Genomic DNA, 22922 nt, shown 5'->3' with positions numbered 1-22922 from the left:
GAGGACTCATCTGGAGTACTGTGTCCAGTTTTGGGCCCCACACTACAAGAAGGATGTGGATAAATTGGAGAGAGCGAAGGGCAACAAAAATGATTAGGGGTCTAGAACACATGACTTATGAGGAGAGGCTGAGGGAGCTGGGATTGTTTAGCCTGCAGAAGAGAAGAATGAGGGGGGATTTGATAGCTGCTTTCAACTATCTGAAAGGGGGTTCCAAAGAGGATGGCTCTAGACTGTTCTCAATGGTAGCAGATGACAGAACGAGGAGTAATGGTCTCAAGTTGCAGTGGGGGAGGTTTAGATTGGATATTAGGAAAAACTTTAAAAAATTAACTTTAAAAAATTAGGTGAAACACTGGAATGCGTTACCTAGGGAGGTGGTAGAATCTCCTTCCTCAGAGGTTTTTAAGGTCAGGCTTGACAAAGCCCTGGCTGGGATGATTTAACTGGGAATTGGTCCTGCTTCGAGCAGGGGTTTGGACTAGATGACCTTCAGGGGTCCCTTCCAACCCTGATATTCTATGATTCTATGATCCCGTAAATGGAGAAGTGCCAGAGACTCTATGAAGTCTGTTAGGGACTTTGCTACTGAGATTACATGGAAAGCACCCAGATATTACAGTGTTTGGGTTTACAATGTTGGGTGGCAGTATAAAACTAAGATATCTCAAATAGTATATGAGAAATAAAGGTGTCTACTCCTGGCTCTGCACTGTGAATGATGCCAGTAGAAAAGGAGTACTTGTGGCACCTTAGAGACTAACAAATTTATTTGAGCATAAGCTTTTGTGAGCTACAGCTCACTCAGTGTTCACTGCCTACTTGTTACATTTTCAACAAAACATCTTCATGCTGCCCTCGTTCATAGGAAAAGTTCTCCCATTACAGCCACAAAGCTATATCATTATCTTTCTTCAAATCCCTCCTTTTAACCATCTTCTGCTGTGGTACCTACAAAGAATCTGACAACAGTTAGGCAACTAGTGTGCTGAGATGACTCCTGGTATTCTCATTGCTTTTTTGTGGTCCTTCGTCTGTCTGACTATATCCACCTGTTGTTCTTTGTTTTAGACTGTAAGCTCCATGAGGCAGGGACTATCTTCTTGTTCTGTGTTTGTAAGTGCCTAGCACAGTGGGGTCCTGGTCCAGGACTGGGGCTGTTAGCTGCTACCACAATACAAATAAATAACTGGGTGAGTGAAGTGAGGCCCTACACTCAACTTTATGGCATTTCTGTGTCTGTTTGTAATCTAATAACTTTGGAACACTATATCCGATCACTTCCAAATTTCTGGGAATGTTCTAGGTATCAATGGACAAAATTTTATTGATTTTGGTGAAAACCAGGAAAGCCAAATTGGGAGGAAAACCCAGGCCTCCACACTGTAGATGGCTCTTAGATATGTGGGAACAAATGGAGATGGTTATGGTGAACAAGCATTACCCATATTATATGCACTGGCTTTAAAAGGCCTAATACTGTGTCTTTCCTGGAGCAATTTATTACCTATTTCCCCAGGCCTAGAGAGTCTCTAGCTTACCAGTATATACCATCTTGGAGGAATAAAATACATTCTGCATGTGTTGCTGGATGCTGCAAGTGCTCATGTAGGAGAAGTGCATCCTGGGAGCATTCTCTTAATATTCTGGATGTACTATAAACACAATTGTGTTAACCTGCCTAAATTAGGTGTGCACTACCTCTAAAGATCAGCAATACTTAATTTATGGATGAGTGACCAAAACACCAGAATGGAGAATATAATTGCATTTTTTTATCTTGGGTGCAAATTACAAATACTTTTACATGGATTACTGACTGGCATATTAAATGGATCTAAAAATATTACTGAGCACGTCTTTAGAATATCCATGACCATAATGGCTGATATAAAATAGATTTGTTATGTTTTGACTGTTATACCAAACTGTAAAAATATCTAGCCCTTGAATATGTAAATAAGGAATGTGACCACTACATGCCCTCCTTACAATACTTAATTTATTTCTCTTGAACAATAAATCTAGAAATGATTGCAAATTTCCAGATATCTTAAAAATACACATTTATTACTCCACAAATGCAATGGCTTCTCTGCAGTATCTGCAAAAACACAAATATATTGCCAGAACTTAAATTTTCTTGTGTAATATGGTGGTGTTTTCATGCAATAAAAATTACAGAATTGTATTATCATAAAATACAAAGATATACTTACATATGTGATTTGCACTCAAATAACTAATAAATAAATAAATAAGAAGCCTGCAAGGCATCAGTATTTCAGCACTGTTCCAAGTCAAGTTTATGCTGTTGTAGACATTTCTACTGTTTTTTAAAAATAGTTATTTATTTTACTCTTTTGGGCAAGGAATAGACCAATAAATAGTTAGCAAAAAAAATTAACCTTTACGGGACAGTTCCTGCATGCCTTTGTCATGCAAAATTCCCAGGAAAGTCAGCTGGCGTTCATTGGAAGGTTTTTAAAGTATTTTCAGAAATTTCCAATGCAACAAACTGAGAAAAGAGGACATTACTTATTTTACAGCAATGAATTGATGATGATTCCATTAAAAATGGAATACAGCTAGTACAATGGATTGTGGAAAACCACAAAGAGATTGTATAGATGTATCATGAAGAATGATTAATACACAGAGCATTTGAATATCTCATGCAGATTCAATTGAGTTTTGTGGTTCTGGTAGGAGAGCTAGAGATGGCAACCAGCGTTAGTGATCCGCTCTGGAAATAATTGCAAATGATAGTTGTAGTCCATGAATTACAATGGTAGTTTTGCTTGTGGACCAAGTGCAGCAGCAGGCTCTAAAATAAGAGATACAGTAAAAAGAGAAATGGTGCAGAGAGATTCAAACCAAAAATATATTGTTAATTGGAACCAGCCCATTCACAAATAAAATAGAGTCCTACAATAACTTAATGTCATTCGTTACATAAAATGCAATGAGCAATGCACATCTTTAGTCTTGTTTTTGCCACTGGTACAATCAGACATAAGTGGCACATGATTCATATTTTATTTCAAATAAAGTTCCCATGCCACTACTGTAAAAGCATTTCTGGCAGTAGGATTTACTATTCACCTACTGCCCATCATACCATTATTTACTCCCAAAATTCCCACTGTGTTTTTGAGGGGTGTAAGAAATTGGAATTGGGCCGCAACCCTACACAGTCACAAGTGTTCTTGAATATCTTACACTAAAGGGCCTTGCATGTAAACATAAAAGCCAGGGTAAAACATGTGATCTCCATTTTCCAGAACTCCAGGGGGTCTAAGAATTGCTTCTACTAACCATTAGAATTGTTTAAATGATCAAATACTAAAATCTTTACCTAGGGCAAGCCCTATGGAATGTGAAAAGCACTTCTTGGATTACATTAGAAAATGGATTTGTTTAGCTAGGAATATAAATAATATAAACAACATCAGAAAAGAATGATTCCTTTCCTCAGTCAAAGATTAGTGTTGACAAACTCTGCACTCAAGGTAAATATTTGTTTAATGTTATTGGCTACAAGGGTAGAAGAATTAGAAAGCTAGGGACTCTGATCTTACCCCACTTAGTCCTGCTCACTGAGGGCCTTACTCATAAACAAGGGACCTAAGTACAGACTAGAAAATACATTAATTCACTGTACAGCAGAAAGACTATGCATTAAACTCTTGATTCCTAAAAAGGTCTAACTGTATGTGTCTGTGTAAAAGACTGTGTACCAGGAACATGGTATTGATGAAATAAGTGAACAAAGAAAAAAATCCTATTGCCCTCAAAAGTTTTATACATATCAAATGAAGTTTTACACAGGGCATTATTTGAAATAGACAAAAAGGGCCCAATCAAATGTCCATTGAAGTCAATAGGAGGATGACCAAGGACTTTAAAGGGCATTGGACCAGGCCCAATTTGTCCAGAAGATTATACAGTTTTAATCAAAGACTCCTAAAAGGAACATAGAAATCAGGACAATGCCACCCAGTCAAATAAAGAGGCAGCATTAAAATGATCACAATATCATTATTATAGATTCTATCACACACCCCAAACAACAGATACCCCATAGACAGCAAAGAGAAGAACTGGTAAAATATGCTGGAGTGCATAGTCCAAAATCCTTTCACATATTTTTTTCTAAAGCAAAATATACATTTTATGTTGAGAACATACAAACATAAATGGTATAGAACATTCAGTGGTGTTACACCAGGGATGAATTTGGCCCATCATATTACACCTCATTTTTTTGTTTAACAATAAAGCAAATATGTATCCATGTCTTACAATTTGTCTTCTTTTTACAGTTACTATATGCATGTAATCTCTTCGCTAGGGAATATGTGTAAATAGGCATCAGTAAAAGTATTTCCCAGATGGGTGTTAGTGAGGTACATTTGCATGCGTTATTTAAGACAGAAAATGAGTACTAAAATTATATTGTACTCAAGGTGATTCAAATACATAGGACAATAATTCTAAAAGTCTCTCTTTCTCATGTCATTTGCTTCTCGGAGATCAAGATTTAGAAATACATTTAATCGAGGCAGAAATAGTGTGTGCACAAGCGTTTTCCAGATCTTGTTTCCTTAGGAAACAATATGTTGCACTTCAGCAGTGCCTTCTGGGCGACCAGAATTTGGGCCCTAATGACCTACAAGCAATGTCCTCATTGGAGCTTTGCTGTTTACTGCTTGGTACTACTAAAGACATTTCTGCTTGGTTTATACAGGAAAGATAAGTGACAAAAAGTGGAAGTAATGAGAAATAAACAAAGCCTGACCTGGAATAGTCAGTTCATTCCTATACGCTGTTACTTCAGCTTTAGAAACCACTTACACCATGTGCTAAATACAGCAGTGAATGGGTTCTATTGCTTTTGCTGTTACAGTATATTTTAACTGAGCTGCAGAGAGCTCCTTTAAACAGAGGGAGTTTTTGACATTAACTTGTTAGGCGTGCATCCATGCCTGTCAAACATTGCTCATTTCATTCCCATCGCTACCTATGTTCCTCACTATTTTGGTGTGCCATCATTTTATTGGTGAAAATTATTTACATGAGAAATAAAGAATAATGAAACTGACACAATAGATCCATCTATATGACAGACTGAGGCTGACAACATTTAAGTTTCCTGCATTAATAATTTTTTGCCCCCTTCACTTTGCATCTTTGCCACACATTGCAACCCATATTTGAGGCTTGGCAAGTTGAGGTATGTTTGCACCTACTTCTCAGAGCTTTTTTTATTGGATTCTTTTTATCAAACACAAGAAAGAGACATGATATTGAGTACTCTGACATTGGACTGGGGAATGAGAGTAAATAGCTGTTATTTTGGAAGATGCCTATGGCACTTATTATTAATTTTGATTCTTTTAAAAAGGTAATTTCCCTGCCATGGGACAATGGGCTGGTTGGGAATCTGCAACAGAAAGGGGAAGAGAGATAGAGCAAAGCAAGGTATGTCTTGGATCAAGACAAAAATGTGAGGCTTTAGGTCCATTACCTTTACAAAAATAAAATGTAAGTGGAGGAAGGTGGAACCTGATAACAAAATGCATGAGTAGCAGGGCAAAGTGTTGCTAGAAAAATGTTCATTGAAATCTTTCAAAGTATAGGGCCCAGATCATACATTCTATTCAAATATGCTTTAATATGCCTTTGGAGGGAACAGCAAAGGAGGATGGCTGTGTGAATTCTTTTGCTGATTTGGTAATCAGCTGGAATGTTACTGCAGGGCAGAAGGAAAAGGAAAAAAAATCTCCCTTTTGAAGTTTGTTTGTGACTCAGAGCTGGGGAGGTAAATATTCTCCTGTAGCTGGTAAGGAAGGGGCGAAAGGGAGGGGAGTATTTATTTTAGATCTGTTTTACTTAAATAAGCCAACCCTTACTTCAACCTATCATTAGAGCAGGGATAGTTTATAGTAATATCTAGGAACATTAACATAGCTGGATGGTATTTATTCTCTGAAAAGAGCGGCTCCCCACATTACGACTTATTCAAGCTCTCACAGCTCTGATTATACTATGAATGATAGGATGTGGATGGCCATGCTCTAGCAAGAACCATGGTCTTCTACAGTTTAATTACTAACAGGACATACCATTTACCTGGCTGTGTCCTAAAAATAACTGTGCAACTGGTATAAAAGCTTTGGTGTCTTTTTTCCCCCCCACAAGTTGTGCCTGCACACTTGAATATTTTTTATTAAAATTTGGTTCTGCACAATTTTCACCACTTACTAGTTTCCACATAAAACTGTGGAAAGATAAGCATGTCTTGTTTTACATATAAAATTGTTTTACACTGGTAATTCCTTTTGTTTCATTCATGGATACTCCAAACTATACATCAACACAGCAGAAATTGTCTTGAAAGCGTTTGCATTTGTTAAAAACATTCTCTATCCATTATGCTTCAGGAACATACAGTAAGGATGCAAACATGGCAAATTTCTTAAGGTCTGGTAACAGATTTTGCTAGCTTTTGTGTGGATATAATTATAATGAGATATATGCACAGCACAGTAATTGAATGGTGTAGAAGAACTGATGGCTTGATTTCAGTAATAGTAACTTAAAGCCACTATACAGTAGAATAAGCCACTAAGCCTAACATAGAAAAGGCTTCTGAAACAAACAAACAATATCCACAGCTGGAGCAAAGTCAAGAGATCTCCTCTCCTAATGAAAAGTTAAGACAGGTACCAGCAGATTATGTACAGTACTTTATTTTACACTTAGAATAAAGTAAACAGATGGGTAAAACTGACATCACCTTTCTTCTATTATTGAGCAGCATTTTATGGCTACTCACTGGATTCGTTTCCAGTAAAACCTAAATCCAATAGAATTTAGGCCCTATTAATTCAATGTGATGAAAAAATAGAATAATTTCTGATTCATTGGCTTGTAATGTGCACAGCTCCTTGTAGCTAAGGACAGCCATACAAGGAGATTAAATATTTTAGACCAGATCCTTTGGTGCAGTGCAACCACTTTGTGCCACTCCACTAACAGATTCTCTTTGTAAAGCCAGTATATCCAGCCCCTCTGGGATTGGCCCAGTGCAAGGAGAAGCATCCAGTTGCACTGAGTTGACAGAGAGGCTCCTACATGTAGAGTGCAGCCAGAGGAAAGAGGGTGTGTCTGAGGTGCTCTTAAACTGCATGCTCCTCAGCTATTTAGTCCCTTGAGGCTGTTAGCACCTGTCATTAATTAGAGCAGCCTGAGGGCTTCTCCAATTTACACAAGGGGCCAAACCTGTAAAAAGCAATCTTAGCTCTGGCGGAGTGCAAAGGTGAGCTTTACATCATCTTCTCAATCTTTCCCAAACACACACTTGTGCTGTGTGCGCCTTGCTCATATGCAAGGATCTGACCTGTTCACTTACCATGTTCAAACATGCCTGAGTCAGCAATCTGCCTTTAAAAAAGAGCAAAGAAAGAAACTGAACTATTTTCTCCAAAGTGTTGCATAGCAAGTATTTTTTCCTCATAGTAGGTAATCCAGTGTTCAGAACTGGCCATCATTTAAATCCATGAATTCAGTTCTTTAAGAACTATCTACCTCTGCTACAGCTTTACAATATTGATTTTGTGACTTTTTTTCAATTATAGTATGCAGTGTACAGTATATATTCATCAGTGCAACCTGAGAATGATTTATTCAAGAAGCGTGTAGGTTTTTGGCCCCTTGCCTTGAAACTGTAGTCCTAGCTGCTGCCTGTAGAAGAACATACTGAGCTACACATGTTTAAATTGGAATTCTCAGATTCGGCTTCTGTCTCGGCTTCATCTGTAGTTTCAGGAGGAGAAATAGATTCATTCATTTGATCTTGACTCCTCTTCAACCTGTGCAGAACATACGAGTAACAGGTTACATGCTTTCTCTATACTTAAAATTTTTGTAGAAACGATTGAAAAAACTGAAATGGAAAATGAGTCCTAAGGTGCCCCTACCATCCACATGTACTAACTTATCACCCGGGTTCTCAGTTTAGGGGTCATAGTGAGGCATCAGGGGGGTCACAACCACCTTGTAGTTCTCGGAAAGCTAAAGGGGCCCTGGATAGATTCTTCCTAAATGGGAGGGAAATCCCAGATTTGGAAAAGTTTGACAACCAATGTCTTAGCCATTGCAGTGAATTCTCTCTTATGTGCTAAGTATCATATGTAACATATGAAACAAATGCATGAACAAATGTAATACATGAAACACACACCTGAGTGTTTCTTCCATATTTGAGATCCGCCCAACCCATATCCTAACATTTTCATAAATTTTTGTATAAGCTCCTGTGTTTTAAAGTCTTTTTGACTATAGGGTACCATAACCCAAACAGCTGCAGATGTATTCTTATATTTTAAACACAATGGCATATGCAGTGCTGTACATGTCGTAAGGGGATATCTAGTAACCTACTGTGATGAGCTTACTCAGGAGCATGGTTTGTTTCCTAGCTTGGAAGGAATTGCCTCCTATCATATTGTTTTAATTTAATAGCAAAAATGTCATAAATATCTTCAAGCAACAGGGGAAAGCAGATATTTTGATTGCAGTGCTTTCATTCACCCATTGTGGAGCATGGAGGGCATTTTACCATATTTCTTTCATTTGCCATATCATCGTCAAAAATGCAGTGGATGGGTGGGTATTATGGGTGTATTCAAGACTCAAAATCATAATTATTTTAAAATCCACAAGATTCTGTAACATATTTGATTTAACTACAGAGTTTAATAAATATTGAGGCTTTTGGAGTTGTTCTTCAGTTCCATATTTTAGTTAAGCTTAAAAAAAAAATAGGGCCTGGGACTGCTCCATTGAAGTCAACAATGCAGAACTGGGCCATTGCTTTGATTCTCATATTTATGGCCGCCAACAATCGGTTTTTGTTAATCCAAATTCTGCTAAGTAAAAAGAAGCCCCCTTTCCTTCTGAAAACATACCCCCTCACTCACTTCTCTCTGTTAAAAATGACAAAGTCTTGCTGGATTGCTTCGAGGCATTCCTGGAGATAGTCATTTTCCTGTTTTTTGAAAAAAGAAAAACATCACGTGCATGAGAAGTCAATACAGAAAACGACAGACTGTATATGTGACTATTGCTGTGTCTAGATGCACATGAATATAATCTAATCAGGTAGTATGTCTTTCAGCCTAAATTGATGATGGAAAAAGAAGACCTTCATTTCTTTCACATTTTTAAATCACTGTGTTCTGTTTTCAGTTCTGGTGCAATAATTTCCCTACAACATAAATAACATGTTAATACACACAATCCTTTACTACATGAATAATCAGTTTATAAATGGTGAAATTCACCCTGGTGCAGAGAGCAAGCATAAGGCCTATATCTACTCATTCACTTAAATCTTCAAAACAGGTCTTATGCAGGATTTAAGTGGTATATAGACCTTTAACTAGCCCTATTTCCGGGGGTGAATTTCACCCATATTGACTATCATCCTGAAGGATCCCAGAGTGTCTTAAGAACTACATTTAAATAGCACCATCAAGGAGATTGGCAGGACATATAGAGGCTGGAGAAAAATGAAGCAGTGCCTTTAACTCACTTGTCAGTGAGTGCCTCCGCAAGTTATTGCTAAGTTTGCTTATTCTGGTTTTTGGCTTCCTGAATTATTCTTCTAATCTTTTATAGGAACCTTCATTGATTGTAATGTTAACTAGTGCTGAAGGAGGAAATGATCTACTGCTGTTAATAGACTCAGCCCACAAGTCAGGGAGAAATCTAACAGATACTTCCTGCTGTTTATAAGATAACTGGTATTCTTAAAAAAAAATATGTTTATTATGTTTTTATTTTTATTTTGGGGATAATTTTAATGTTCATGTAATTGAGATGCAAGAAGCACTGTCCTGAGTCCAGAAATAAGTGCTTAGGTGTTGTGAATGCTTCCTCACCTAGATCTACCCATACACATCAGTTATAGCCTGCAACACGCCTTACAAATACTAGACTTTCCCTGAGATGAAGCTACGTACTATGCCAAATGATGTCATTGTTATTTTATGGGAACATGTCCATAATGGAGAAGATTGAGACTCCTGTATTCATTTTACTAGTGACCTGAGTCTAGCCTGAACCCTGGCTCCCATGATGATAAACATTTATATAACCTAGTTTCTAAAAGAATGGGTGTTTCCTAAATATTTATTTTCATTGGCTGCAATAGTTTTGTTGTTAGTAAGAAAAAAATCATAGCACAATCTCATTGGATATTAGTGGGAATTCATGGGAGACACATAGGATCTGCTTTTTTTACTTGATTGTTTCCAAAGCCTCCTGCTACCTCTCAAAGGAAGGGCACTGTAAGGCCTACCAAGGGTCATCATGAACACTCAGGAGGGATCTACATGAAAAGAGTGATTCCCATGCATTCCTGGGAATATCCTAAATCAGGATTGCACAGGATACCCTAGGGTTCTGGTTAGTAGCGTTGCAAAACTCAGTTGAGACTAGCTCTTGAGAATTGAACATGCAGTATTTGAAAGACGCTGTGAGAAGCCAGCCTGGTAATACTGCAGAATTTTATTATTCTTTCAAGTGGAGGACTCAAAGCTCCTGAATCATTAATATTTGTGTCATCCATATTTCTAAATTGCCACACATCTCATTTTACTAATAATTTGGTTCTCCTTTCACTAACATGAGAGTCAATTAGTCGTAAATCTACAGAATTCAAAGGAGTTACACAGGTGTAACCCAGTGTGACAGAAGACACAGGATCTAACTGTTTAAATGATACCGCATCTGATCTGAAAAATCTTTTTTCCCTATCTACATCGTGGATCTCCTGACGTTTATAGTTTCTTGATCAATGTGCATGGATCCCCCACTCATGTCACTTTAGGGATAACAGAAAAATGTGGAAGAGATCTGCCATGAAGATGGAAGAGGAGAATTTAGTTCTCGGGCAGAGTCAGTCTGACTGTCCACTTGGCTGAACATTTTTATTATAACACGTATGAATGAAAATCCACCATGCAAAGTAACTGCTTTTATAACAACCAGATTTCAACACATCAGCTTTTTGTCCCCTGTACTGTTTTAGCTATTCAAGGACGGACTTACTGACTGTGAGCTGTCCTTGCTGTTGTCCCTAGACTTGTTTTTTGCAAGTCTTTTCTTCTTTTTATGCAAGGGTCTTGACTCCAGGATCATTTCTTCTAGCTCAAAGGTGGGATCGCAATGCAGACGGCCTTTCTGTTAGAATGGTACAAAGGTACTGACTGAAGGCTTAGTTCTGTGATTTATGAGAATATGTTTCAGCTAATACATTTAGGAGTTATTTCAGCCATAGAAATCCTTTGTCTTATTAAGTAAACAGTGATCATTGTTCAATAAGGGGAAACTGATTAAGTCATCACTTTTGCTTACATTAGGAACAAAGCCTGGCTCCACCTTCTTCTCACAGACATCATCCCAGATGACATTTGATAAGTAAGCTGAAGTTTGAACGTCAGTGAGGCCGGAAAATCGATGCTCAGGGTTCACCGTCAATAGCTGAAATGACAAGCACTGCAGTAAGGCATGGTCTGGCCTGAGAAAGAGCAGGCATACAGAATCATTCTGTCTTTAATCATGCTCTTATAATTAACTAAGCAAGAAAAAACCCTTTGTCGGAAATGATATATAACTTATTATCTGCACACACACACACACACAAAAAAAACCCAAGCCCCCCACCCCATGTTAAAAGAAAAATTATTAAGGTTGCAAACTCAAGCACTCAAATGTTAGAAAATACCATAATTAATGATGCCTGGGTTAGTTGATGGGAAAATTCCTCATTTGGGGCCAGAAGGAGGAAACATTTGATTATTAGTCCTGATCTCTTGTTGCCTGGTAAGATCAGGAAGCGCTGTGTAGGTAACATGCTCAGCCTATGCTGGGAAAGAAATGCCCCACGTTATTCAGCAATTCCTCAGCCAGCTGATTAAGGGCTAGTCTACACTGGCAACATTAAAGCGGTGCCGCGGCACCGCTCTAACGTGGCTTGTGTAGTCGCGGCAGAGCGCTGGGCAGAAACTTGCTGAGCTTGGGGGGGTGTTTTTTCACACCCCTGAGTGAGAAAGTTGCAGTGCTATAAAGTGCCAGTGTAGACAAGCCCTAAGGAAAAGCGATACTGGGCTCCGAAGAGTTTCTCGTGCAGTTCTCCTCAGCTGGACAATGTTTTAGAGCAAGAAAACTAGTGGGATTCTTGCAGGCATGGGCAACTTCCTGGTTTGGGGGTGATGACTGATAACTTTTGGATAGGGTGACCAAATGTCCCGATTTTATAGGGACAGTCCTGATTTTTGGGTCTTTTCTTATATAGACTCCTATTAACCCCCACTCCCATCCCAACTTTTCACATTTGCTGTCTGGTCACCCTACTTTTGGATTATAGATATTTATTATTATTTCCATATATAATGTTCTCTTTAAAAGCATGCATTCTCTGAGTTAACCCAGTAGATGGCATATGTGATCTTGCTGAGTAATTTTTATTGCAATAATAACTAACAACTCTGCTTCTTACTAAAATAAAATCCAATTATGTAAATTGTCCACCCAACTTTAACTTATATTGGAGTCACTTATTTGCTGTCAGTGAAGTGTTTATCTCTTTTATACTCTCTTGATCAGCCACTTTTCTGAATCCTTTAATAAACAGAATCCAGGAAACCAACATCAGCTTCAAATCAACAGACTTTCTTAGATATAACAATAAAATGAAAGTGACAAAGCACCCATTTCCCCAGAAAAAAGCAAACAAACACATTTCTAATTACAAGACAAATCAGAATCAGATTCACTGACTGCAGAATTGGAGAAAGGAAAAAAAGCATTATCACAGTAGGATATCCAAACACCTATGTATTTTATGCTGCAATTAGTCTATGGTGAAAGGTAGTTATTTCAATAGCCAGCTATGAATTTCAGAGTATTGGAGGTAATACATTTCCATACAGGCAGTTATGTTAACACTACAGTATCTTAACCTGAGCAAGTATATGATTATATCACTTAAACCAATCAAGTAACACACCTCACTTGTTTCAGAGTAACAGCCGTGTTAGTCTGTATTCGCAAAAAGAAAAGGAGTACTCGTGGCACCTTAGAGACTAACCAATTTATTAGAGCATAAGCTTTCGTGAGCTACAGCTCACTTCCTCAGATGCATATCGTGGAAACTGCAGCAGGCTTTATATATACACAGAGAATATGAAACAATACCTACTCCCACCCCACTGTCCTGCTGGTAATAGCTTATCTAAAGTGATCATCAGGTGGGCCATTTCCAGCACAAAGTGCAGGAAATAGCCCAACTTGATTGTCATGCACATTGTGTAAAGAGTTGTCACTTTGGATGGGCTATCACCAGCAGGAGAGTGAATTTGTGGGGGGGGGGGGGGGGGGGGGGGGAGGGTGAGAAAACCTGGATTTGTGCTGGAAATGGCCCACCTGATGATCACTTTAGATAAGCTATTACCAGCAGGACAGTGGGGTGGGAGTAGGTATTGTTTCATATTCTCTGTGTATATATAAAGCCTGCTGCAGTTTCCACGATATGCATCTGAGGAAGTGAGCTGTAGCTCACGAAAGCTTATGCTCTAATAAATTGGTTAGTCTCTAAGGTGCCACAAGTCCTCCTTTTCTTTTTACACCTCACTTGCTAACTAACAAAAGAGAAGATGAAGATACAGCAGCAAATGACTACTCAAATTATATTTTGGAGCAATTAAATTGTGCTAACCATTGTATAAAGTCATAAAGTGTAGTCCCTCTTCAATGCCTGGAAACTTGTTAATATCTTGAAGCAGAACAGAAGACTATTTTCTAATTAGTCCTGTACATATTGTAGCCAGTATGGAATTTGTGACCACACAATTGAAATTGTACTAAGAAAAACAGTATTTACCTTTCTCAATAAAGCAACAATTTCTTTTGACCATACTGATGAATACTGCACACTTACAGTACTAAACAGCTGAATTAAAGACTCTACTGGGTTACTGGAATGGATGTCGTAGGGTCTCTGAGGAAAATAAAATGGAAATATGAAAAAAATACAGTTCTTCCCTTTGAAGATTATTAAGAAAAATATCTGAAAACACTATCATATAAGACAATAGAGGACACCAGACCCATCCACGAAGAAGTTCATAAGCCATCACTCCTAAAGACCACCAATCAACTTCAAAGGAGTAGCCTGTCCCACCATTCAGAAAAGAGTGAAAAATTTCTGGAGCTAAATAAAAACAGAAAAGAAAACAATTTCTTCACTCTGGCTGTAGTATGTGTTTACATCCTGCTGCAGATTTGGAGTAAACATCAGTTTGTGGATGCAATAATTACTTTTATTTAGTGCCACAGGTGGGACCTTACAAGACAAACAAGAAACATTCTGTCCCAAACAGCTTACTGTCTAAGAGCTTAGTCATGCAAGGTGCTGAGTGCCCTCAGTTCCCACCCAGGTCAGTGGGAACTGCACCTCCCAGGAACAGGTCCTAAATTAATGCAGGAACAATAGGAACTGATGTCGACATTGGGAGGTGGATGAGAGCAAACATAAGAGGGTCATGAGGTGTTTTAGGGAAAATAATTCACATGTCTTGAGGGATAGACTGCTTGATTAATTAACTTTTCTGAATAACTAAATTGCTTGCATTAATGTGTTAAATTAGTTCAATTACTTTGTGTTAGACACAAATTATAAAATGGTATGCTGTAAGTACCCTTTCAAATTGTAGAGACAATTATTAGATAATATTTCTTACCCATATATGGTTTGGTTCCAGCTAGCGCAGTTGCTCTTTCACCATCTCTGATTATTGTTGCAATATTAAAATCTGTTAGGTGTGCATGACCTTAGAAATAAAGACAAATTTTAAAGAGGTATTAATAAAATAGTCATAAATGGAACATTGTGTAACCTAGACACCCATTAAATTATTCAGAAAACATTTGATGCTTGTTTACCAAAGGAGCAGGCAATGTGCCACCTGGCTCTTATTAAATGATCATAATAGATCCTGAAGGTATTCTTAAGGTCCCAGTCTTTTCAGATGGAAAAAAAATAGTTATTTTTCTGCCTTTATTAAATGCCAAACTTGAAGTGCTGTTCTGTAGTCATTAAAAATGTCCAATTTATTCCAGCTCATACAGATCAGAGCTAAAATGAGTTACATATGGGCAAATGGATATACTGCTTTCTGCCCACACAGCAATGAATGCATAGTTATCAACTGTAACTTACAGTGGCTTTTCAAAGGACAAGAAGATGCCTTTTTGATTACCACAGTACATAAATTAACTCCACGTAAGGCAGCCATTACAATTACACATGCATTCATAAACACCTGTTGTACATTATGTCTGCAATGAACTACCCCTTTCTAAAATGGCTTTAATGCTTGTGTGGAATGTTGGTTTGACAGACAAAGAATCAAAGATGATTGTGAGGGAAAAGACTCTTTGGATCTAAAGGCCTATTTCCTTGCCATTATAGGATTCTGAACCAGAAACATTCACAAAATAAATAAATTTAAAAATTGGCAAATTTGCTGAGGTTTTGTTTTGTTTGCCAATTTTTCGTCATTTTCTGCAACCCAGTCATTTTCCAAAATGTAAAGTCAAAATTAAAAGAAAGGAACTGATTCCTGGTTAGAAAGCAAGAGGACAAGAGAAACAATAGTCAAATAAATTCAATTTTTCAAATAGATAACATTTTTCACTTTGTTGTTGTTTTGAGGAAGCGTGGTCCAGTAGTTAGGGTGAGAGCTTGGACATCAGGAGATCCATGTTCAACTCCCTGTTGCCGCAGATTTCCCATGTGGTTCTGAACAAGTGACCTCCAATAGGCATCTAGTGGGATTTTCAGAAGTGCCTAGGCATCTAACTGCCATTGATTTCTGATTCTTTAGGTGCCTAAACACCATTAAAAATCCATCCCATAGTCTCCCTATGCCTCAATTCCTCATCAGTAAAATGAAGATGAGTACTTCTCTTTCTCACAAGGCTGTGGTGAGAATAAATACATTAAAGATTGTGAGGCCTTCAGATACTACAGTGATGGTATCATGTAAGTACCTTAGGCTATGTCTACACTTGCAGAGTTTTTGCACTGCAAGTTTCACTGGTGATAGGGAACCAGTGAAAGTAATACCCTGTTTTGTGTATTCACTTCATTCCTCAGCTGTCAGAGAGTGTTTACATTAGTAGTACTTCCATGGGGATGAGAGCAGCGCTCTAGGGCAGCTATCCCACAGTGCAGCTCTCTCCAGTTTGACGATGGGTCTTTTGGGAAGAGTGTGTGTGTGTGGAGGGGGGTGATCGCGGGGCATCCTGGATCCCTGCACAGCCTCCTCTCCCCAAACACTGATCAGCTCCAGCAGCTCAGCATTGCTCCGTGGAGCAGTCATTGTCACCTGGCCAGATAAGTGAGCACTTGCCAAGAAAACAGGAAGGGGAGTTTCAAAGTTCCTGGGGCTTTACAGGGGGAGGGGTGGACGTCTGTTTACCTGGCAACAGAGCAGCAGAGCTGCTGGCCAGAGTGGTCACCTGGGCACTGTGGGATATCCTGCGGAGGTTAAAAGCTCTGTAAACAGGAAGAACGTGTCTTCACTTGCACATCACTGCAAAAGCATCACCGGTAAGAGCTGTACGCCTCTCGTGGAGGTGGTTTTCTTTTTGTGGTGAAACTTCTCAGTTTCACTGCAAAAAGCAATTGGCAAGTGTAGATGCTCCCATGGTTTTTGTGCAGAAAAGGGACTTTTTCCGCTTTAAATGACAAGCGTAGACATGCCCTTAGATAGAAGTGACTGAACAATTTCAAAAATGTTAAAAATGTTTTCAATTAGGTCTAGTACTGAGAAGAGTCATGATCACAAAATGGAAAGAGATGGAAAAGGCCTCCTGGATCATCAAGCCCATTTCCCTGCAAAAGCAGGATTGTTCCTGGGAGTATGTATTTATTATTCTATGCCATCTGATTTTGATACCAGACTAAAAGGACATTTCAGAACAAAGGGAAGCCCGATAGAAATAGCAGCAAAAGTAGGAAGAGAAAAATAGAATTGTGGAGACCTCCTTCAGAGCATAATTTCTTGTTTGCAGTTTCTTTTAGAGCCAGAGTACCCATTCTTTTGGGACAGCTGTGCCAAGTTATCAGACTACAACATACCTATATCAGCTAGGGTCTGATTTCTCTCATTCGGGTACTCATGATGCATTGTGAGACTGAGGTGTGGAGCAATCCAAGCTCCAGTTTGAGCTGTGTACAAGTGAACATGAGGCAGGCAATGATGGTACACCAATGTTCAGCACAGACTGGGATGGGGCAGGGGGAAGCCTAATAATTGTCAGGAACAAACACTTAATAAGCTTAAATACTAATATCAGTACCTTGGGAACCACTAGCCTAGATCCTCTCACATTTTTGTTCACATAGTTATAACAACTTTCCAGATCCTATATAAATAGTGAAGACAATAGGGAAATGCTAGAATTCTGTATTAAGACATTTGCCATAGCAACATCTTAAATAAAAAGTCAAAAGGTGCTTCTTGGAATGTTGTTGGATGAAAGCAAGGTGGCCATTAAAATTTCCAAATATCCAATCTTGGAGTAACATGGAGAACTTTCTGTGTAGACATTAGGCATGGGCAAACCAGTTCAGATAAAATCAGAAGTAACTTCTCCAAACTCTCACTTAAAACTTCAACTGAGACCCTAAAAGATACAAATAAAGTTTGAATATTTTCTTCCTATCTCTGCTTTTCCTGTTTCTGGCCAGGACTAGAAACAGGAATTCCAAAATAACAGCAAGAAAAAATACTTTTGATAGAAGAGCTCATGAAAATACATATTCTTGTTAGATCTGCAGCCCAGTTTTGTACAGCTAACTAGTATAGATAGATTGGATAATGCTCAGATAAGCACTCAAAAGTTTGGATATTTATCTGACCAGAGCATGGGCCTCTAAGCTTTTTGAGGTTCCCTATCACGAGCAGAATGTTTCTCTTATATCATTGTGGAATTACTGCACACATACCACATATTTAGGCTGATGTTTGGAGCCACTTTCAAGAGTTGGTCTATGGGTGTATCAAAGTGAGCACTGTACTTGCCACAGAGTCGCTAATCCTGACTGGGATGCCCATTGCTGGATTGCCCAGCTGGTAGAAGAGACAGTAACCCCCCAGCTAGCAGCTCTTACTGCAAATAAAGAGCTTGCAGCATGAGTGTTTTATGATCTCCAAAGTTTATAATATGCTCACTGTGTAAGAGCCACAAGTCCAAAGATTCTAACATGCACGTAGGAACCTGGTTGTTCCCCAGCTGCTGTGGCAGTTTTGTCTTTTCCCCATTATAGGGGATGGGCATCCCAGTTTGGACTTGGGGCTCCCAGGCAATGGGAATAAATCTCTCGTCTTCCGGTTGGAGAAAAACAGCTCTCTCAGGCAGAGCTGGCTCTCTTTTTTTTTTCTTTCTTTCTTTACTGCATGAACCCATGTATAAACCAACATGGCTTAAGTATAAACTGGCTTATCCATGAGTATGTATAGCAAGTCTTCCAAACAGCTTGTGGTCAGGGTAAGCTGGCAGTACCATATCCCTGCCATTTCTTCCTCCTTTATGCGAGGCTGTTCTGATAGCTATATGAATTATGCATATGAGACCAATGCTGCCTGATCTGAAAAGAGATGAAGACAGAGGGATATGTGGACAAATTGTCAAACAGTTGCTTATACATCATCAAAAGCTCACTGGTTTGTTTGCATTCAAGTGTCTTCTCCAGAGCAAAAACATATTTTTAATGAAGGAAGATGCAGCACTCTCTCTTAAGTCCTTGAGAAAGATTTCAGAACAGCAAGAAAAGAGACGTCACTACAGTTCAGTATAGCACTGAAGGAGGAGATTTGGGTTGTAGTGAACTCCAATATTCCTTAATTCCTTAACTCTGATCATGCTTCCAGTATAGCCAAGTCTGCTCTTTAAAAGAAGCTGGCTACATGGCAATTCCATTTTTCATACTATTAAGGTGGCTGTTCATAGATTACTTGTGTAACAGACACATCACAATAAAACTACTTTAAGTGGAGCATATAAAATCTGTGGTCAGTTCATCTACTCTGTCAAGGCTAACAAAAAAGAAATCCAACATGAGTTGCAGCAGGTCAACCAATTATTCCAAATCTTGCCTGGGGGATAGTTACTTTCAAGCCAAGCTAGAAATCTAGTCCAAAGCAAACCACTCTCTCTCTCACTCTCTCTCCCTCTCTCCTGTAAGGCTATTTTCTGCCCTGTATCTGCATGTGGCTCCCCAGCTGACATCTTTGGATGTTTCATGTCTGAATCAAGGGCAGAATAGCCCATTTTCTCCTCCTGTTTTCGCCTCTCATCTCATTCTTTCTATTTTATGCTCACTAGTTTTTCAGTGCTCTGCGATCTGCACCAGCTCTGGTAAGTTTTCAGGTGAAATTCAAGCTGTTGGTTTGAACCTATAAAAACCAAAAAGGATTAGAACTTGGTTGCCTGAGAGATTGCCTGTCTTTCCCAATGATATACTGCAACAGCTGAGATCAGCAGTGGTGTGCAGCCTGGAACGCCTTCCATTTAAAACAGAAAGCGGCTAGTAGTATGTTCTCAATGAAGAGTCTTGATCTTGTTTCCCACTTTGTTCTGTCAGAGCCCAAATTTGTTAATCTTCCAAGCAGGTTGTAGAGCCCATTTCCGCCCCCCCCCCCCCCGCCCCCTCTTCCCTCCCGTCTGCTTCTGTAAGGTTGCTGAAGAGAGCATAAGCTGAGGAGAAGATGTTTATGGGCAGTCCTTTGTTTATGTTCATGTTGTGATTTTTAATGTATAGCCAGAGTGCCCAAAGCACAAGGTAGGTGACTACAATTGTATTTTTAAAGCTCAAAGTAAATATATAAATACCTCTTTTCTTGACTCCAAAGTACTGAAGATGAAAAATGATTATGATACCTTGGCCTAAGGTATTTGTGGAAACAGGTCCCCAACATTTTTTATCAAATAGCAGATTGGTAGGACACAAAGTTATTTTCTAATAGTTAATTTGATTGGAAACTATTGTATTAATATCTTTGAAGAAAAAATAACACTTTTAAAAATCTCAGTCAGAAATATTATTTGTCCTAAAAATATAAGAGCTAGTTAAAATAAGCTTTGGTTTATGACAAACGTACTTGAGACTTCATTCTCCCTGCCTTGCATAATCTGTGTGCAAAATTAATGTAAAATATTTCCAAACCAGAGCAGTAGTGTCTTGCTCCCACCTTGCCTAGGGGTAAATATGCATACAAGATGCATGGTAGTGGAGAATCAGGACCTAGGCTTACAAGAGCTGCAGAGACAGACAGGTTTTGTTTTTTTTCTTACCTTGCTCGTCTAGAAGAATGTTGTCTGGTTTTACATCTCTGGGAAAAGAAATGAGGATGTATGTAAGAAGTTATGCAAATGGAAAAAGCAACTCAAAAGAAAGGCAAAACTATTTCTTGTGACCAACAATTAGGGTAGAAAATATAAAATAAAGTACCCTAGTATGAGAGAAATTATTCATGCATGTGCCATCTCCTATATGTGTAATAGATAAATGTTTTTCCTATGCAATCATGCAAAAAAAGAAAAAAAGGGGGGTCCTGACCGTCTCATTTATCGATGTTGGTTTATTTAGATTGTTAGTTTTCAACAGCTGAGACTAACAGATTTTGCTGTTACCTGTGAATAATATGCTGACTTCGTAAATAGTCTAGAGCTAGTGCCATCTCACAAATATAAAGCTTCACTGTTTCCTCCGTGAATTGAACATTTTGCTGTAGATGATACCGTAGATCACCACCTAGGAGTAAATCCACTACCATAAACATGTCTTCTTCGTCCTGAAAAGAGTACCTACAGAAAACAACCACAAGCAAGTAAACAGCATGGCACCTTGCAAATTTCACAGGTGCTACAAAATGAAGGAGCTTTTTTTTAATCCTAATTATATTCTACATGTTAAATGATAACAATCCTATCCTCTCCATTTACCCAAGTAAAGTTACAGGAATATCCTGGCTTCAATATTTACATCATTTTAATTGTGCATGCATGATTCAATATACTGTCTTATATTTTTGAACTCATTACTGCTATGTTCTGTCTGGATGAATTAATTTGCATGCTGCCTTCCTCATTGTGTAACTTACACAGGCTATCCCATGCAAAATTTCTGTGAAGGGGCAGCAATACTCATTAATTTTACCCTACTTGCACAGTCCATTGTTATATTCAGGGCACTGTCATTTAACTCCTATATTCTTAACACACTTATTCTTCCTGATACAATCAAAACTGTGCTGGAATAATGAGCAGCAAACCAAATGTAGTTATCTGATAAACCTCCCTGCTATCAGCTCTAATGAGTCACCCACAAAGAATATGCTACTCAGAGCTATTGATAGCCAATCTCCATTACAATTAAAATGTTAGTGCTGATTCTAGCCCCCTGACTGAGCCTCTAGCCACTTCTCTGACATATAGTGTGAAGGACCTATGATGGGCCAGGGAAGACTGTCCTTGCTTGAGCAGTAGCATGAGGTCAATGTGTGCGGTGCTATGCTGCATGCTCTCAAAGGCCCCATTGTGGGGGGCATACCTATAATTCTTAGTTGAGCTGGGCAAAATTTTTTGGACAAATTTAGCTCATGAAAAATGCTGTTTCAGGCCAACTAAAACTGTTCACAGATTTGACGCCAATTTGCTAAATACTTTTGGCCCCCAAAAATGTTTTGGGATAGATTCATAAAACCAGAGGAGGACCCTCTTGTTTACCCAATGGCCCTGTGGTTATAGCACTCAGCTGGGATAGGAGACACCCAGGGTCAAGTCCCCATTCTGTCTGATTCAGAACAGGGAGCTGAACTTTGGTTTCCCACATTTTAGATGAGCGCCTTAACCACTAAGATATGGGATAATCTAGGTGGGGCTCTCAATCTCGCCTGTTGAAGCTGTTCCTCTTTGTATAAAATACTTAAATAGTCATTGGAGCAGGAATTTGAACTTGGATTTCTCACCTCCCAGCTGAGGCTTAGAAAGGGGGAGAGAGAACCTGATGGTTAGGTTGGGTGACTCACCTGGGTTGAGGTGACACCTGGGTTCCAGTCCCTGCTCCAATGAATACTCAGAAAGCCAGTACAGGATCTGCACCATTTATGCAGTGAGACAAATTCTTCTCTAACACCATGTGCAAATCCTTTGAGGTCAACGGAACTGCACACAGCATGCATCATGGCAGCCTGCATGTCAACGGGATCATATGTTACAAAAGTTTATTGCTTATGTATTGTTTAAAAAAACCCTCATTATATATAGTATCAGCCAAACAAAATTAAAGGTCCCATCCCATGTGGCGTTCAGTGGGAATAAAGGGCCCTTTGAGTGCATTTAGCACTTTATGGGAGGGGCTGAGCAACTCACAGGATTAGGCCCTAAATTATTTAGTTGAAAATAGTTACCTGAGATTTCTAGGGATTCAGTTTCAGCCTGACTTTAACCAGGCCTAAAGTTTTTGTATCCACAGTTTTGTCAGCAGAAATAATTACAGGCGAAATTTGGCACTCATTTCTTTGAGAGTGCAATTTAGTGCAATTTAAGCCTAAGCCTGAGGTCCACAGCTCCCATTGTTTTCCAGTGGGGTTGAGTGCTTAGCTCTGAAAATCAGACCATTAGACATCCAGTTACCGATCTGTGGCATGATCAGGAAAATGGCCTGAACTGCACCTACGGGGAAGCTAGGCTATGAAAATCTGGCCTCAAGTTTCAACACTTTGCTCTAATGATTTTCACTGCGAGAAACATTGTCAGCCCCTACTAACCATTCACCC

At 38.9% G+C, this 22922-nt stretch overlaps 1 protein-coding gene across 3 annotated transcripts in view; it reads right to left on the bottom strand.

Moving 5' to 3' along the window:
* Positions 1-2066: 2066 nt before the first annotated feature.
* STK32C (serine/threonine kinase 32C) overlaps positions 2067-22922 on the bottom strand; it is a 253843-nt gene continuing 232987 nt past the window's right edge. For all 3 annotated transcript variants that reach the window (XM_073353977.1, XM_073353976.1, XM_073353975.1), the window contains 9 exons: positions 20776-20949; positions 20437-20474; positions 14814-14903; positions 14181-14284; positions 13955-14071; positions 11428-11553; positions 11122-11253; positions 8988-9055; positions 2067-7877 (listed from right to left, as the gene is read on the bottom strand). In XM_073353977.1, the coding sequence (XP_073210078.1) occupies positions 7739-7877; positions 8988-9055; positions 11122-11253; positions 11428-11553; positions 13955-14071; positions 14181-14284; positions 14814-14903; positions 20437-20474; positions 20776-20949 (988 nt within the window). In that variant the 3' untranslated portion in view covers positions 2067-7738. The remainder of the gene's footprint in view (positions 7878-8987; positions 9056-11121; positions 11254-11427; positions 11554-13954; positions 14072-14180; positions 14285-14813; positions 14904-20436; positions 20475-20775; positions 20950-22922) is intronic.

The sequence above is a fragment of the Lepidochelys kempii genome, chromosome 7 (assembly GCF_965140265.1).
Source record: "Lepidochelys kempii isolate rLepKem1 chromosome 7, rLepKem1.hap2, whole genome shotgun sequence".
NCBI lineage: Eukaryota > Metazoa > Chordata > Testudines > Cheloniidae > Lepidochelys > Lepidochelys kempii.
This window is presented reverse-complemented; position numbering and strand designations above follow the sequence as displayed.